Source organism: Podarcis erhardii, assembly GCF_964252035.2.
Source record: "Podarcis erhardii genome assembly, chromosome: 13".
NCBI classification, from domain to species: Eukaryota; Metazoa; Chordata; class Lepidosauria; order Squamata; family Lacertidae; genus Podarcis; species Podarcis erhardii.
Window position 1 is genome coordinate 15,734,349 of NC_138502.1, and position 15,609 is coordinate 15,749,957.

A 15,609-nucleotide genomic window follows, 5' to 3' on the forward strand; every position below is an offset into this window, starting at 1 on the left:
AAGTGTCAAACCCAGCGGCTGAGGAAGAGTGATTTTACATAGATGCAACAGATGAAGCTTCTCCCAGAATGGAGAAGGTGTGATGGGGAATGATGAAATTCCTCAAGGAAAGCCATTCCCATCACTGCCTCTTTATTCATGGTGCACATGAAGAAGGCCTCTTCATGTCATAGCTGTCAACTTTTCGCTTTTCTTGCAAGGAATCCTATTCGGAATAAGGGAATTTCCCTTTAAAAAAGGGAAACGTTGACAGCTATGCTTCATGTGTTCTTAAGAGGTACATCTTCACTGTTCTCCTAAAAGAGTGTAACATTAAGGCAAGATGTAGCTCAGTTGGTAGATCATTCCAGTGTTTTGGAGTGCCCACTGAGAAAGGAACACGGCACTGCCAATCTCATCCCCTTCAGGGACAAGCAGCACATCACAATTGTGATGAAACTGTGAGATCCACAGCTGGGCAGTAAGTTTATTAAAGCTGACCAAAATATCATGAAATACTAGCTAGCACTCTTCTTGAGTTCTTCACTAGGCAAACTATTGCATAAAGCAGAAGTGAGATTGGGGTGGTCTAGGAAAAGTAAAAGTACAGAAATTAAGTTGGATGTTGTAGAAATCAGATTAGTTTGTAGACTAAATTCCAAGGTGGAGATTGCACACCAAACTCCAAAATCCACAGTTAGCGATACTTGAAAGCTTGCTGCATTTTGTGATGTTTTGGTCAATAAAGATTGAGACTAACTTGTCACAGAGTTCTCCAGATCTCTTCATCAGCTACATAGAGTGTTGGACTCGGAGATCACTTCAAATCTCCACTCTGCCATGAAGCTCATTGGGTGACTTTAGGCCAATCCCTACCTCTCAACCCAGCCTACGTCACAGGGCTGTTGTAGGGATTAACTGGGGAGGGGGGGAGTAACATATATGCCACCCTGAGCTCCTTGAGCAAATAAAAGTGGGATATAGATGCAATAAGAAAATTTAAAACAAAACAAAACACCCAAAGTACAAAAAAAATTCTGCTGACCTCATGGCTCCATCATCTGCTTAACTTTTGTATTTTTGGGGGTTTTTCTCATCTTACTCACCCCCTGCTTTGTATAACATCTTCCCTGTTGAAGAGTTCTAGAGAACTCAAAATCTTGCCACACTTTGTGACATGTTGGCTGATTCCATCCTTCTTATTAGATGACCAACATTAAGAAAAAATATGGCAGCAAACAGCATAGAATCAACAAGAAATTTATATTCATAAAATAAGTGCATCACAAATTGGTAGATCAGGTTAGGACATCAACAGATCTGGATCACCACTCAGGGGAAAGTTGGCTTGTACTAACTGTTCCACAGCAGAAATTTCATGTGAATTCTACACACAAACATCCATTCTGATTACCCTGACAAAAATGCACAGATGCAGAGGGAAACACAATGGTGTAAAACAAATACACAGCTACTCTCCCCCAACACACTTCCACACAAAGACAAGACAGTAGGTGGATGATAAAGTGGTATGTTTAGGGTGAGGCTTTTCTCTGCCACATGACTTCTCCCACCCACTAGGATAATGACCAGGCATTGGGATCCTATTTTTAATCTTAATTATGGGTTTTGGTGTTAAAATCATGCCTGTTCCTGCACATTCTAGGCTCTGTTCTGGCATGTTGCGGCATTCTCCCCCACTCCAGACTCCCCAACATCCTTCCACAGCCATCTTTATGACATGTCTCCTCTTCCCCCGCTGCCTTGCGGGATATCTTTGGGAGAAGAAAAGCCGAAGGAGTAAACCTTACACAAATCCAGAGTGGAGACCCTAAGACAATTAGATGGCACCTTGTATAGCTCCTTCCAGCAACTCCTGCAGCCAAGCTGATGCCAAATGACTTGCTCCGCTTTCCTTTGGACCACATCAGTGAGGCTGAGATGAGGGTCTTGTCATCTGGGTAGCCCAGGACCTCCATACACGCTGCCCAGCTTGTTCCCCAGGGAGGTCACTTTTGACTTCGCCCCTTGATGTGCACTCCATTGTCTCTTGAGACAGATGCCAACCATCCAACCTCTTCATCCTCCCTCTCAGAAATTTCTCTTTATCGGGCTGGTACTTTATGGGGTAAAGTACTCAGCCCACCCAACTACCTAGATGTTGAGAGGTACAATTGTGGCTTGAATGGTTTATTTTGTGGGGGAGAGTGGATGAATTATAGTTATGCTCAAAGTCTAACTGCTGGTCTTGATTTTCGTGACAATTAGCTTGTGACAGTGGAGACACTGGCTCACATTTCATGTTCAGTTAAGAAATATGTTCTTATATCCAAATCCTTTTAACTGTGTTTGTGTGGGGTGTGTGTCATTTTAAAAAAAATATAATTTATTTTTGTTCTTGTTTTTATTGCGCATTCAAATTTAATAAATAAGTGATAGTTCCACCTAGGGTTGGCAACATGAAGCCCACAAAGCCTTTGTGCCTCCTTCTCACCAGCCCCTTTTGTACTGGGGTGGTTTCCTTCCCTGCTCCCCCCCCCCCCCCATTTTAAAAGCACATAGAGGTAAAGGAGGAAATTGGAAGAGGGATGCTGTTTCCTTGTTCCACCTCCTTGTGTTTTTCAAGGACTCATCTTGGCAACTGAGCAGAAAACGGGAAGGGGGGGGAGGAAAATGGAGCATCACAGAAGGCGGGAGAAGAGAGGGGGTGACAGCGGAAGGATAGAAAATGTGAATGGAAACTTAGTCACTTCATTTTCCTGGAGAGAGAGAGAGAGAGAGAAGATGGATCCAGCAAAACAATTCCTACTGAAATTGCATTTCTTCCCTCACAGATCCCTGCCTCCCTCCCACAACTCACCATCAAATCAAAGTTCATATCTCTCCTCGGTGACTGAACCATAACCACTAGAGATTCACTGCCTTCCAGGACTGCTACGGACCTTCATCTTTATTTTTTTTACAAGGCATCCCCCTCAAAAGCACAATCAAATCACAGGTCACCTCTGTATCCACATATGTGTTCTGTTATTTATAGTCATGTGGAAAAATCATGAGGAATTGTACCTTGACGAATGTTTTTGTGGTACTAGCAAGTACTGGATCTGTATTTTATCAATGGATCAGAGGGAAGGAGGTGCTAGACACAGGTTATGGATATTATTCTGTCCTTTTATATCTTGAAATATATAATACTTGAAAGTAGTGATGTATGGAAGTGAGAGCTGGACCATAAAGAAGGTTGATCGCCGAAGAATTGATGCTTTTGAATTATGGTGCTGGAGGAGTCTCTTGAGAGTCCCATGGACTGCAAGAAGATCAAACCTCTCCATTCTTAAGGAAATCAGCCCTGAGTGCTCACTGGAAGGACAGATCCTGAAGCTGGGGCTCCAATACTTTGGCCACCTCATGGGAAGAGAAGACTTCCTGGAAAAGACCCTGATGTTGGGAAAGATGGAGGGCACAAGGAGAAGGGGACGACAGAGGATGAGATGGTTGGTTAGTGTTCTCGAAGCTACAAGCATGGGTTTGACCAAACTGCGGGAGGCAGTGGAAGACAGAAGTGCCTGGCGTGCTCTGGTCCATGCGGTCATGAAGAGTCGGACACGACTAAACGACTAAACAACAACAACAAAAATATCTTGAAAGAACATAAGAAGGGCACTAAGGGATCATGCCAATGATCCATCTAGTCTAGCATCCTGTTCTCACAGCGGCCAACCAGATGCCTGGGGAAAGCTCACGAGCAGGACCTGAGCACAAGAGCAACTCTTTCCGCCTGTGCTTTCTTTCCTCCAGCAGCTGGTATTCAGAGGCATTAGTGCCCCTGACAGCAGACGTTTCTTCTATAGTGGACCTCAAGGTGGCCTCAGACCTCCTTCAATTCAGGAAGAGACAGGTGGCAAACACGTCAGTATAGAAGGACAGGGAAGGAGGGAATGATCCAGGAAATTTGAATGGGTATCACCTACAGCAGAGATGGTGATCTCATGACCCAGAACTTGCCTAAAAACTTTTAACTGAGTGTATAGTAAAACATGGGCCCATAATTCCATTCATAAAAGAGGGGATATTTCTAGTTGTAAAAATGTAGTCCATACAATGTAATGTTACATCTCTCTAGCAATTTCATGCCTCACCATGTCCATCAGCTGGCTCTCCCCTGGCAGCCTTAGATGCCACCTTATGCCCCTTCCAAGTACCATTAGGTACTTTCCCACCAGGCCCCTGATTTGCCAGGCATCACTCCTTAGTTCCCAGGCTCCTCTTGCTGTCACAGGACCTGAATTTTAGACCAAGCTGCACTACCCACAAGTCACATCTTTCTTTCCTGAAAATCTGGCTCAAATTTTTGGGTTATTAATGTGAGATAAAACAGGGTAACAGCAAGGGCGCAACAGCCCCCCTAAATCAAGCAAATAAATAAATAAAAATCCTTAAGTAACTGAGGTTCTCCCCCCCACACACACACATAAAACCTGTCCCCACTAACATAAATCTTGGCTACACCCATGTGTAACAGTGACTGTGGTGTGGGGAAGGCTCTTGGCACATGCTTAGAGGTCCTGTCATCCTTGATACTTAACGTTTTCCAAGGCTGGACCAAGGCAGCATGGTAGACTGAGCAACCTCTGAGGCTTACAGAAAGTACTACACATGGTAGAAAAAAAATACTGGATTTGTAAGCAAGGCCAATTGTGATTTACGTGTTTGATTGCTGGTTAGAGGGCCAGAAGAGTTGGGAGAGCCTTGTGGAGATAATTCCCTCTACTTAGCCTCAACATTTTCTCCCGGAGGCTGTTTCACAGGTGCACGTGCTTCACTTGATTTCTGGCAAGCTAGGCAGCTCGAGCAGATTCCTGCGCAAAGTATTGCGCTTGTTAGGAGACATCCGCGGCGTGCATCTGTGCTGCTAGATCCGTGGTGGCTCGTTTAGACGTTCAAACCTGCCCTCCGGGAACGAAGGGATTGCTGTGAATTATTAGATTATTTTTTTGCCTCTAATCGGCGACGTGCCCCCCCCCCCACTTCAAAGCTGTCTCGCTCCTCCTACTCCCTTTTCCTCGCCACCTCCTCTCGCTGCACTTTACAGACGCTCCCCTGCTCAGCTGCAGCCCGGAGCTGTTGTTTGGGACGCTCCGGCGTGGATGCGGTTGTGCAAGAGTAAGGTAAGAACTGCATGTCCTGGCAGGAGCGGGGGGTTGTGAGAGATAGTCTCGGTCCCCTGCACACACCTTGACTTGATCCTTTCCCATCGCTAACCCCGCTGCTGGTTCTCTGGAGATCTGACCCCCCCCCAAGCATCCCGTGCGTAATGCTCTCCAAGTCTCGGGGCGCAGCGCCGAGGGCGCACGGGGGTCCTTTGGCGTCTCCAAAGTCTTGGCGCGGGCGTCGCCACCACCGACATTGGGGGACGGGGAGGGAGGAATCCTTCATTACAGGGCAGCAGCCGGGGCCATTTTGGAGTGGTGGTGGGCTCTGGTTTTCTTTGCCAAAGGCCCGATTTGATGGGGGATAGCGGGTGGGGCGGAGAGGGAGGGTTACAGACCCCCCTCCATCCCAGGCAATTCCTTGACGTCGTCTCGAGCCGGCCTGCTGTAGGGAGTTTGCGTGGGAGAAGCTTGTATCTGGTTACTAGCGAGATTCTAGTAGGATGCAGGGAAATGGGAGGAGAGAGAGAGAGAGAGAGAGAGAGAGAGAGAGAGGCCTTGCTGTGGCCAGTTGGTTTGGAGTCGGAGAGAAGGCGAGCAAGTCTGGGCATCATTGAAGGACCAAGTAATGGCAATGAGGAAACGGGTAGGTGGGCAAAGGTCAATGACTGGCGGGGAAGAAAGGCAAATGCCATGCAGGTGTTAACTGTGGGGCCTGACTAGGTGGTGATAGTCACCTGTAGGACTCCAAGAGGTGGCTCAGACCAAGATCTTTTGCGGCTGAGACAGCTGCACCTCAGGATCTCAAGAGGTGTGCCCCCAAATGCATTGCAATGTCCCAGAGGGTGCAAGGAGGGACACAACACCCTGGTTGCTTCCCTGGCACCCATAAGAATGTTGTGACTTCCCTTCTCTCCACTGGTTGAGTTACTTGTCAGTTGGCTTTTGCTTCAGATTTTGGTTTCCAGAAGCTGAGCTTTTTGGGTTTTAGGTAAGCATGTTAGAGTCTGTGTGACAAGGAGGGAGGGGCCAAGCCAAGGAATAGAGAACTGGAGCCTGCAAGTAGCAACTAGGCTTTATTCACCTGGATTGATGACCTACTTTGGCAAACCCCCATGTGCATTTGCCTACACACACACACAGAGGCTGGGAGCCTCAATGGAGCTCCTCTGGAGGCTTCACCTGGTGCAAAAAAAACCCCCGTTAACCACCTCCCTGCCCCCCACCGCCCCCATAGCTATGGATCTGAGGAATGCATTTATTTTATTTATTAAAACATATAGCTCAGTTGGTAGAACATGAGACTTTAAATCTCAGGGTTGTGGGTCCAAGCCCCACTTTGTGCAAAAAGATTCCTGCATTGCAGGGGGTTGGACCAGATGACTCTTGCTGTCCCTGCCAGCTCTACAGTTCTATGATTCTCTTCTATATTTATGCCACTTCTTTCCATGTAAATATGAAACTCAAGGCAGCTTGCAACAGATGCATCTTTCTATCTATTGATAACTGGTTGTATTGCCAGTTGCACATTTTAATCCATTTGGGAAAATGCTGTAGCAAATGCAACATACAGAAAGGATTGCAACATCCAGTGGGTTTTTTTATTAGTAATTGGTTATTCAACTGCATTAAAAAAAAAAAAAGTAAGCTGCATCAGTGCAATACATAGAGAATGCATTCTGCAGTGTTGGGAGCCGGTTAAGAGTCTAGCTGCTGAAATATTGGGGGCTGGATCTGATAAGAGATTGTATCCCATCCCTATATAATGGTCTGTTATTAACAGATATGCATTGAATTGTTGACTGAGGCTGGACAAGAGAGGTGTGTATGTGCATTTGTGCAAGTTAGTGGCAGCATGGGAACTGAACTGAATGGAAGTGGGGTTCTATCTCTCCCCCATCCCCCAAACTTCCACCCACATACAATCCATTAACTTTGCAGGCATAGCTAAGCTACAAGAAAATGTGGTTTCCAGCCCTAAACAATTTTTGTACTTGTGTCCAAGTCTAGTTTGTGTGTGGGTCCCTCTTAGACACATCCCCACCACCCCTTAAGGATTGTTGCACATAACAACACTTCAGGGAGCTTGAGCAGGGTCTCCTCTGACACTTTTAGATACTTCAAAGGGAGTCGGGGGGGGGGGGAGGAGGCAATGACCTTCAGTGGTTTGCTCTGTTCCAATTCTAGAGAACCAGAGAATGAGTGTGAGCATGTGCACTCATGACTCGATTGAAACATCAAGGAGTAACTTGCATAAATGAATGGAGCCATCACAGATATAGCACCATCAGAGACTGAATTTTCACTGCAACTCTGGGTGACGGATGCTTGAGTAATCAAGGGATGTGATGTACATGCATGTGAAAGCCGAATCCATGAGTTTCACCTGGGTTGAGAGAGAAAAAAAGTTTATCTGAGCAAGAGAGCTGGCCTTACAACCCCTGTGCCTTTACAGGACTGCTGGAAGCAGCTGCTTTGGGGATCACCTCCTTTTTCATAGGGGGCATCGCTCCACTGCAGTGCCCCTGCCTGCTTTTGTTGCTGTGGGATCTCCTGGCCTAACCTATTAATTTCCCTGTCTTGCCTCTGTCCAGGTGTTTGGAGCTATTTCCTAAGTGGACAGGTAGCTGTGTGGAAGATCTTGGATCCCCAAGTGTCACCCTGGCTCAGGTAGAGATCCTCTTGGAAACAGTGCGAGATAGGGGGTACCTGGGAACTTTTTTGACCTGGTGAGTCAGATCTTTATATCCCTGCAGCCTATAGGTCAACTTTGACAGGTGGGCAGGGCCACCCATCTGTCAGTCAACTGATGTCATTACAGTGCCAAGTAACCTATCAAAATGGATTGTTGGGGTGGGGTGGGATGGCTTCTGGGGGGATTTGGTAAGGCAGCACCCAGCAGGATGGGAACCTCTTCCTCCCCATCATGACGTAGACCCTAGTTTGTTGTCAGGTATTCTCAGTGCTTTTTTCTGGGGGAATGCAGGGGTACACATACCCCTAAACATTTTGTGAATCTTTGTACTTTTGTCCATTCACTGTATTTATTTCCCCCAATTTGAACTATAAAATGGTGATTTTCTTGAGTCAAAATGAGAGTACCCCTAAACATTTTTTTAGAAAAAGAGCACTGGGTATTCAAATATGTTTTAGGAAGAGCTACACCTTATCCCCGCCCCCCCCATCCTGCTGTCAATGTGCATTATTGGAATTATACATTTATAGAATGGGAGGACATACCTGAAAGACTGTAATTCAGTGTTCTCTGAAAAGAGCAAAAATTTTCAAAAAAGGGGGCTCCTTGGCTGGGGATTCTTGTCAGGGTACAAGGGGAGGCTGCTTTGGAGTTTACTCATTAGGAAAATCTAGGGGAGACAGAATATCAGGCAGATCTGCCCAGTTAGATCACCTCTCCTGCTCTCTAGGTTAGCAGCATCCGTCCCACCTGGGGAGGGAGGACAATGACTGAAAGTAACCACCATCACCAACGGGCAACTAGGGGACGTCGTGGATCGGGAGCAAAGCCAGGTCAGTGTATGTCTGATGGGAGAGGGGTGGGTTTCAAAGGCCCTGAGGGTGGGAGACGGGTGAAACTGCTCCCCTCCTAGTAGTGGGCCAAATTGACTGGATTTAGGTTCCATCCTGGATAGCTCAGTTGATGGGAACATGTGTGCCATTGATTTCAGTGGGAACTTAGCTCAAAGTCACGTCCGGTAATATTTTTGTCTGCCTTGAAACTGTTGATCTTACAAAAGGGGGGATGAGTATTCTTCGGCTCTTACATTTGTTTCCCTGCCTCCCCCTGCAATTCCCCTACTGTTGATATTTACAGTGAAGGAAGACAATGAAGCTTATAAAACAGCCATACCTTTGGATGAGCCGCACCAAATGGAATCGCAGACTCAAACTCAGCAACAGTTGTATTATGGTCTGAGCCCTCCTCAGAATTTTGATGGTAAGAAAAAATACCCCCGCTTCCTGTCAGTAATATATGAACGAATACTCTTTAACTATGTGCTAGATCTCGTTGGGCGACTCGGCACCCAAATAACCCTTTTTTTTGCCATTCCTCAGGTAAATATGCACCTGCTGTCACTTCCACAATCATGGCACTTCTAGAAAGTGGGGGTGAGGAGAGAAATCAGTTACTGTATGTGTTAATTTGCTCCTGATGAAAATCAGAGTATAGTGGTACCTCAGGTTAAGAACTTAATTCGTTCTGGAGATCCATTCTTAGCCTGAAACTGTTCTTAACCTGAAGCACCACTTTAGCTAATGGGGCTTCCTGCTGCTGCCATGCCACCGCCGCGTGATTTCTGTTCTCATCCTGAAGCAAAGTTCTTAACCTGAGGTACTATTTCTGGGTTAGCGGAGTCTGTAACCTGAAGCGTCTGTAACCCGAGGTACCACTGTATTAGATGCAAAGAAGGCTATGGCTTTAATAAGGCAGGTGCAAATCTCCCTTGCCCCGTTTGCTTCTCACAGGAAGGGTGAGAAGGGTTAGAAAAGGTTTTTGGGCAGAGTTGGGTGCGAGACCTTTGGGTGTTTGAAGAGAAGTGGGGAAGCAAGTAATTGTGAGCAAGTTGAACTTCCGCCGTGACATGACTGTGCTGCCCTCAGAGACGCCAGAGATGCCAGCTCCCTCGTTGACCCTGGTGACCAGCATGAGGACTCAGCTGCACATGGCCCTGGAGAGGAACTCCTGGCTGCAGAAGCGAATCGAGGACCTGGAGGAAGAACGGGACTTCCTGCGCTGCCAGCTAGACAAGTTCATCTCCTGCGCCCGTCTGGATACTGGTAACTCGAGAACTCTCGTGTTCTCCGGAGGCTGAGTGGGTGGGTGGGTGGGTGGTGCTTTGCTGGGAGGGGGCGCCTTTCGGAGTCTCTTGGGAGGAAGGGCCAGGGGAATGTCAGCCAAGGCACCTTGGTAGGACGCAGTGCTATTTTTCTAGAAAAAGAACTCACCACGAACCCCTCCCTGGCTCTCTTAGAATGGCAATGGCATCCACCTGAGAGGCGCCTGAACTGAGTTCCAGTTGGAGGTCCCTGTGTTAGAGAGTCAAGGGCTGTGTTTTTTTGAGGGTTCTCTGATTTGAGGAGTTTGAATCTAGCTGTGCTATGACGGGCTTCTGTCTCCCTCTCTGTCTGATGCAGGCCCAGACAGAGTGGGGTGGGGCATATGGGCCACTTGGCCCCCTCGGTCAGCATATTCACAATCGCAGGGGATGCACTGGGGCGAACGTGGAGGCGCAAAGGCGTCCAGGCCCAGACAGAGGGGCCCCCGCATTATCTACCTGGTCTGGGCCTCTGCCTGGCTCTGCAAGGCCCTGGTCTGATGCTGCCTGCCCTTTCCCCTCCGCCCTAGATGAGCACTGCCGCAGCAAGCAGCTCCCACGGCGGTCCGAGGTGTCTGACAGCCGGAACGGGGATGTGACAGACGATGACAGTATGGGCTCCTGGATGAGTGCCGGCCCCGAGGAAGGAGGCTCCGCAGAGCACAAGAAGCAAAAAGGAGGGGTCAACAGACGGCGCTTTGCCAAGCCCAAAGTCCGTGAGAGGCAGAGAGGTGAGTGGTAAGGGGGGGGGGGTCAAAGTAAGGAACCACTGTTTCAGCCTACAGAGCTGAAGGCAGAGGGTCCCCACCCCCCTTCCATGGCAGAAATGGGGAGGATCTTACTCCCTTTTGTAAGCAGAGACTGGTGATCTTAAGACTTGAATGTCTTTCTTTAAAAACACACACACAACCTATTATACATTAAAATAATAGATCACCATACAGAAAAGAGATGCTCTTCCAAGTGACAGATATGAACAGAGCTCATTCCAGCATATAATCACCAATGCCCTTCTCTATAAGAATTCATTACAATTTCCTCCACCAACAAACAAAATTATGCCACTATTGTGCCCCCATTTAGCAGTTCCACTGGCTCAGAGACAGCAATGACCAGGCTATTGACCAGCGATGACCCTAGGCATCCCCTGTAGGCATGGATTCAGCCCCGCCCCCATGCTCACCAACCAGCTCAGAATGCAGTGCTCAAAAGGGGAGGAAGGAAAGCTCACAAAGTGCACAGCCCATCTGGGACAAAGGTTCGAGACCCACCTGAGGTGTGGAAGACACTTTTGCTGAGGAAAGGGGCCAGGACATAAACGGTGGTAGCCATAGCCATATATTGGCGGCGGCCGTAACCTCCAGTGGTTCACTCCATAGTGACAGAGTTGGGAAGAAGATGATGGAGGTGGAAGCATCACCAGAGGGAAATAGGGGAGGGAAATGCCCCTGGGATACCTCCCTCCCTGCAAAGGAATTATATAAGGAACAAGAGAAAGGGAGCTTCTGGGACTCCAGCCCACTGAGTCATAGCAGCAAGACAAGTTATGGGGAATTTTGTTTCCTCAGCTCACAAATCTCGTCATAGACACCAGGGCTGCAGGAGGAGCCCTGGCCAGGTATCAGGCAGCATCCCTTGAGATGGGGGTTCTGTGTTTCAAATTGAGGAAACGGCAGTGTGCGTTAGGTTCCCACTCCCAGGCCCAGCTGATCCTCCTGGGAGCAGTTCTGCATGGACTAGTCGCCTGGCTGGGCCTGCCATGCCTTCTGACCCATCCTTTCCCTCTGGCAGCCCAAAGGAGGTGAGGAGAGGAATCCTGACCCTTGGAGAAACAGGAATGCCTCTTGAAATGCTGGCCTGTGACTCACCCACCCCTCTAGGTTTTCCCTCACAAAAGCATCAAGTCTTGATAAATTGCTGCAATAATATGTTCTCTCCTTCTTTTTCTTCATTTCTTGTTCAATTCTCACATTTCTCCACCCTCCTCTCCCGTTGTCCTAATCCTCCACCATTCTTTCCCCCCCTTGCTGTTGCAAACCAACCGGCTGGCCTGCCACACACAATCACTTGCTTCCATTTTTCTCCTCCACCTCTTCTTTCTCTCACCTTCCATCCTTTCTCTCTGCATATCCTCCTTTTCTTATCTATGGATGCTGCTCCTGAATGTTCAACACCTGCATTACCTGCTTGTTTTACTTACTGTTTTTTGCCTGGTCCCTGGGCTGTTCCCTTTCCTTCCCCCTTCCCTGGTGCTGGTATATTTGACTCTAATTTATCCTGCCTTTAATTTCTGCTCCCCAAATTTCGGCTTCCATTGGGTCACTGCCTCCTTCTGTCGGTCCTTCCCATTTCCTGTGATTTCTGCCTCTCGCAACTCTCGGGTGTTTTCACGAGTGGCCATGCCTTCCCCATTTCTCCTCCTCAACCCTTTCTCTTGTTCTTCCCCCCCACGCTCCTTTCTATGGGTCGCTGCTGGGGCCCTCTCCTCTGAACCCAACCCCTTCCTGTGCAGTCAAAGATGTGGATGGGGTGCTGTGCCGCTACAAGAAGATCCTGTACACTTTCCAGAAGCTGCAAAGCATGAGCCGGGCCTTTGAGCACCACCGTGTGGACCGTAACACTGTGGCCTTGACCACGCCCATCGCTGAGCTCCTCATCGTGGCCCCTGAAAAGGTGGCGGAGGTGGGCGAATTTGACTCATCCAAGGAGCGCCTGCTGGAGTATTCCCGCCGGTGCTTCATGGCTCTGGACGATGAGACTCTCAAGAAGGTCCAGGCGCTCAAGAAAAGCAAACTCCTCCTGCCCATCACCTACCGCTTCAAGCGGAAAACGGACACCCCCGGCCCGGCAGCCAGCAATTCCTTACCCTCACCCACTACCCCACCCAAACCCCCTCCGCCCATTGCTGACTGCTTTAAGCGATGATTCCCCCTCCTGGCTTTGCCTGAACCCACTTTGACAGCCCTCCAGTCTCTTATTTCCGTCTAGTTATTGAGGAAGCTCCTGCTGTGCTCCCCTGGGGCTCTTCCTTGTCAGCCCCCTTCACCCTTTCCCGCAGTTTCTAGTGCTAAAGGCAAGCTCTGCCTTTGTAAGGCAAGTGGGATGCTTTTATCCTGGCACAATCATCTTTCTGGGAAGCATCATCTGACCAGGCGCTCCTGTTTATATGTCAGCTGGTTAAAGGCTATGGAGAGATGAACTGGATTAAATTCACTCCATTTGCTTCCATCTTAAGAACTGGCAAAATGACTGCCCAGTGGGAGTAGCAGGGGAGCAGGTTAGTGGGACAGAGTACATCCCACGCGTAGGTAAGGTGCTGTGGTGGAGAGGTTGCTTCAGACTGGCTGTGCAGGTACAGTAACACCTATAGGACCGCCAAGGCATTCATCAGAGACGGTGTCTGCTGCCTTGCAAATAAGCAACTGGGTGACACATTTTTCTTACACAACACTCCCCTGCATACTGCTTATTTGTGGCACGTCAGCAGCCCCAAAGGGCTGAATAAACATTGGCAGAAATTTCCCTGCCTTGTTGCTCGGAGGCCAGTTGTGTTTGCCGTAGGTAAGTGTGTGTGTTTGTGAGCTTGTTTTAACAGCTCCAGAACTTGGGGCAGGGATGCTCAAGGTGGCTCGGCCTTCCCCTGAAGGCAATGCCGGTCTCCTTAAGAAGTTAGTGTAGGCAATGGATTTACCTGCCTCACGTGCCATCTCACTGCTCCCCTCCCCTTTCCAGCCTGCTGTGAAGCAAGACTAGAACTGGAGGGCGATTGCTGAACAGGCTGCAGTGGTCTTGCCTCTTGGCCACTTCCTTTCTTTTTTATTTTACATCCGATGCTACTGGCACCTTCTTAAGCTTTTCTCTTCCTGTTGCCTTTTTGCTATAACAGTCCTTAGCCTGGAGGAATGAACTGCAGCATTTGGCTGCCTCTAAATAATTCCCTATAGTCTCCCAAAGAAATTCCCACATCCCAAGGTTTCCTTGCATCTCTTTACCACCATGGGCACCACCTGCCCTCTCTCATGTTTTCCTGTTACAGGTTCTGAAGCTGGGCTGTGTTTGGTGGCAAGCCACTTGCACTTCCTTTTTCGCTTCCTGAGACAGAGACTGTGTGTGCCCTCCAACACCTCTGTGGCTTCAAGCTGCCACCTTATGTGTGAGCAAGGGTTTTGTTTGTTCTCTGCTCCTTTGGGATGTCTCCTCTTTATTCAGTGTAATTAATGGACTGTTTCCACTGTGCCTGTAATTTATCACCCAGTTTTTTCCTCTGTGTTAAAAAAATAATAATTTAAAAGGAAAATGTAAAAAAACAACAATTTACTAAGAGGATTTAAATTAAAGCATTTTGAATAAAACTCAGCAATGTGTGGTTTTAATTTTTCATGTTTGTATAATTGCTGCAAAAATGTGCAAATTTGTGGCTAGTTAAGGATATTCCTGGCTTGGAACTAGGAGAGGAAGAGTTGGATGTTGGCAACCAATTCAAATCCTCAGCTGTATATTATCTGGGAGTCAGAGTTAAGTTGGGTGTTACTCAGTTTGTTACTAATTTGTAAAATTAATGGCATGCCCTCAGTTTTGTTGTGAGGATGAGAGAATTATTGTGAAATGTACACTAAATGGCACAGTAGAATTTTGTATAGAAACACCAGTCCCAGCTAAAGCTAGGCAGGTCTGGGTCTGGGCTGTGTCTGGATGGCTGACTGCCTGAGAACCACATATACTTTGCCTTGGGCTCCATGATGGAATAAATGTATGTCAGTGACGTGGAGAAGTTGTCTGATGAAATACCCTTGCCACAGCATTGGATAAAGTTATCTTGAAGCTGTGGTGCTACTCTCTGGAAAGTGGGAAAAAATGTGCAATAGAAAGCAAAGGAAGTGGGAGAGAAACACAGGTGCCCGATTCAGAAAAGGGATTTCCTTCATATTTGGTGAACTTAGCTTTTTGCTAGTGTGGAGTTCTCCTATGAAAGCCCCACTGGAGGAACAGGAGGGAAAATGTGCTGTTAAAGAACCTCAGTGGGGTGTGTGGAGAGCTTCACAGCGGTTCCCAAATGGTGGTACGCAGACCCCTCAGGGGGTCCATCTAACCCACTCTGGGGTCCATGGCATATACCCATCAACTGTCTGAAAATGCATGAGTATGCAGCGCCCAAAGCCACGTGTTTTGGGGTGCTTTGACTCACGGAGGAGCGCAGCCCAGAATATGCACATCCTGGTTCTGGTAACCACTGATCTAGATCATGAAAGGCATGGGTGTACCTATACTTTGGCAAATGTTGCAGCCAACTTTAAAAAAAAAAAAAGTGGTTGTATTCCAGCCATTGTAGGGGGAAACCAGTCATATCTCAAGCCATGAGTGTTGCAGTCATTGAAATTGTGAAACGCATAAAGTAAAACAAAAAAACCTGAGAGCCTATCTCTCCTATAGGAATAAGAAAGCAGTATGAATGGAAGCGAATATTAACCTCTGCCTTGTGGGTGAATTATGACTCATGGCATAGAATTTGAAAACAATGTCCTGCCCCCTTTTACAGTGCATCTACTATGCAGCTGATGGCTACTCCCTTTGGGAGTCCACATTTAGGTGGGAGAATGTTGCTGCTGTTGCTGTGCTCGTGTCTTGTTTTTAAGAGTTCCCCGTAG

General features: G+C 47.8%; 1 protein-coding gene across 4 annotated transcripts; it reads left to right on the forward strand.

Moving 5' to 3' along the window:
* The first annotated feature begins 4,764 nt into the window (after positions 1-4,764).
* On the forward strand, positions 4,765-14,320 carry CCDC106 (coiled-coil domain containing 106). 4 transcript variants are annotated; one of them, XM_081837299.1, is made up of 8 exons: positions 4,765-5,147; positions 7,327-7,468; positions 7,722-7,799; positions 8,555-8,657; positions 8,962-9,084; positions 9,750-9,926; positions 10,495-10,695; positions 12,477-14,320. In XM_081837299.1, exons 4-8 carry the CDS (start codon positions 8,591-8,593, stop codon positions 12,887-12,889), a joined length of 981 nt encoding a protein of 326 aa, XP_081693425.1. In that variant the 5' UTR covers positions 4,765-5,147; positions 7,327-7,468; positions 7,722-7,799; positions 8,555-8,590; the 3' UTR covers positions 12,890-14,320. The 4 variants fall into 4 exon arrangements, with proteins under 4 accessions (XP_081693425.1, XP_081693426.1, XP_081693423.1 ...); XM_081837300.1 differs by lacking the exon at positions 7,327-7,468 and having other exon boundaries at positions 7,724-7,799; XM_081837297.1 differs by lacking the exons at positions 4,765-5,147; positions 7,327-7,468 and adding an exon at positions 5,427-5,775 and having other exon boundaries at positions 7,724-7,799.
* Positions 14,321-15,609: the final 1,289 nt, after the last annotated feature.

What these genes read in the sequence shown, in the direction of transcription:
- CCDC106 (XM_081837299.1), top strand. Translation starts at nt 8,591, where the DNA reads ATGACTGAAAGTAACCACCATCACCAACGGGCAACTAGGGGACGTCGT. An exon ending in TGGATCGGGAGCAAAGCCAG is followed by an intron (nt 8,658 to 8,961) that starts GTCAGTGTATGT and finishes TGATATTTACAG; the next exon opens with TGAAGGAAGACAATGAAGCT. An exon ending in AGTCCGTGAGAGGCAGAGAG is followed by an intron (nt 10,696 to 12,476) that starts GTGAGTGGTAAG and finishes CTTCCTGTGCAG; the next exon opens with TCAAAGATGTGGATGGGGTG.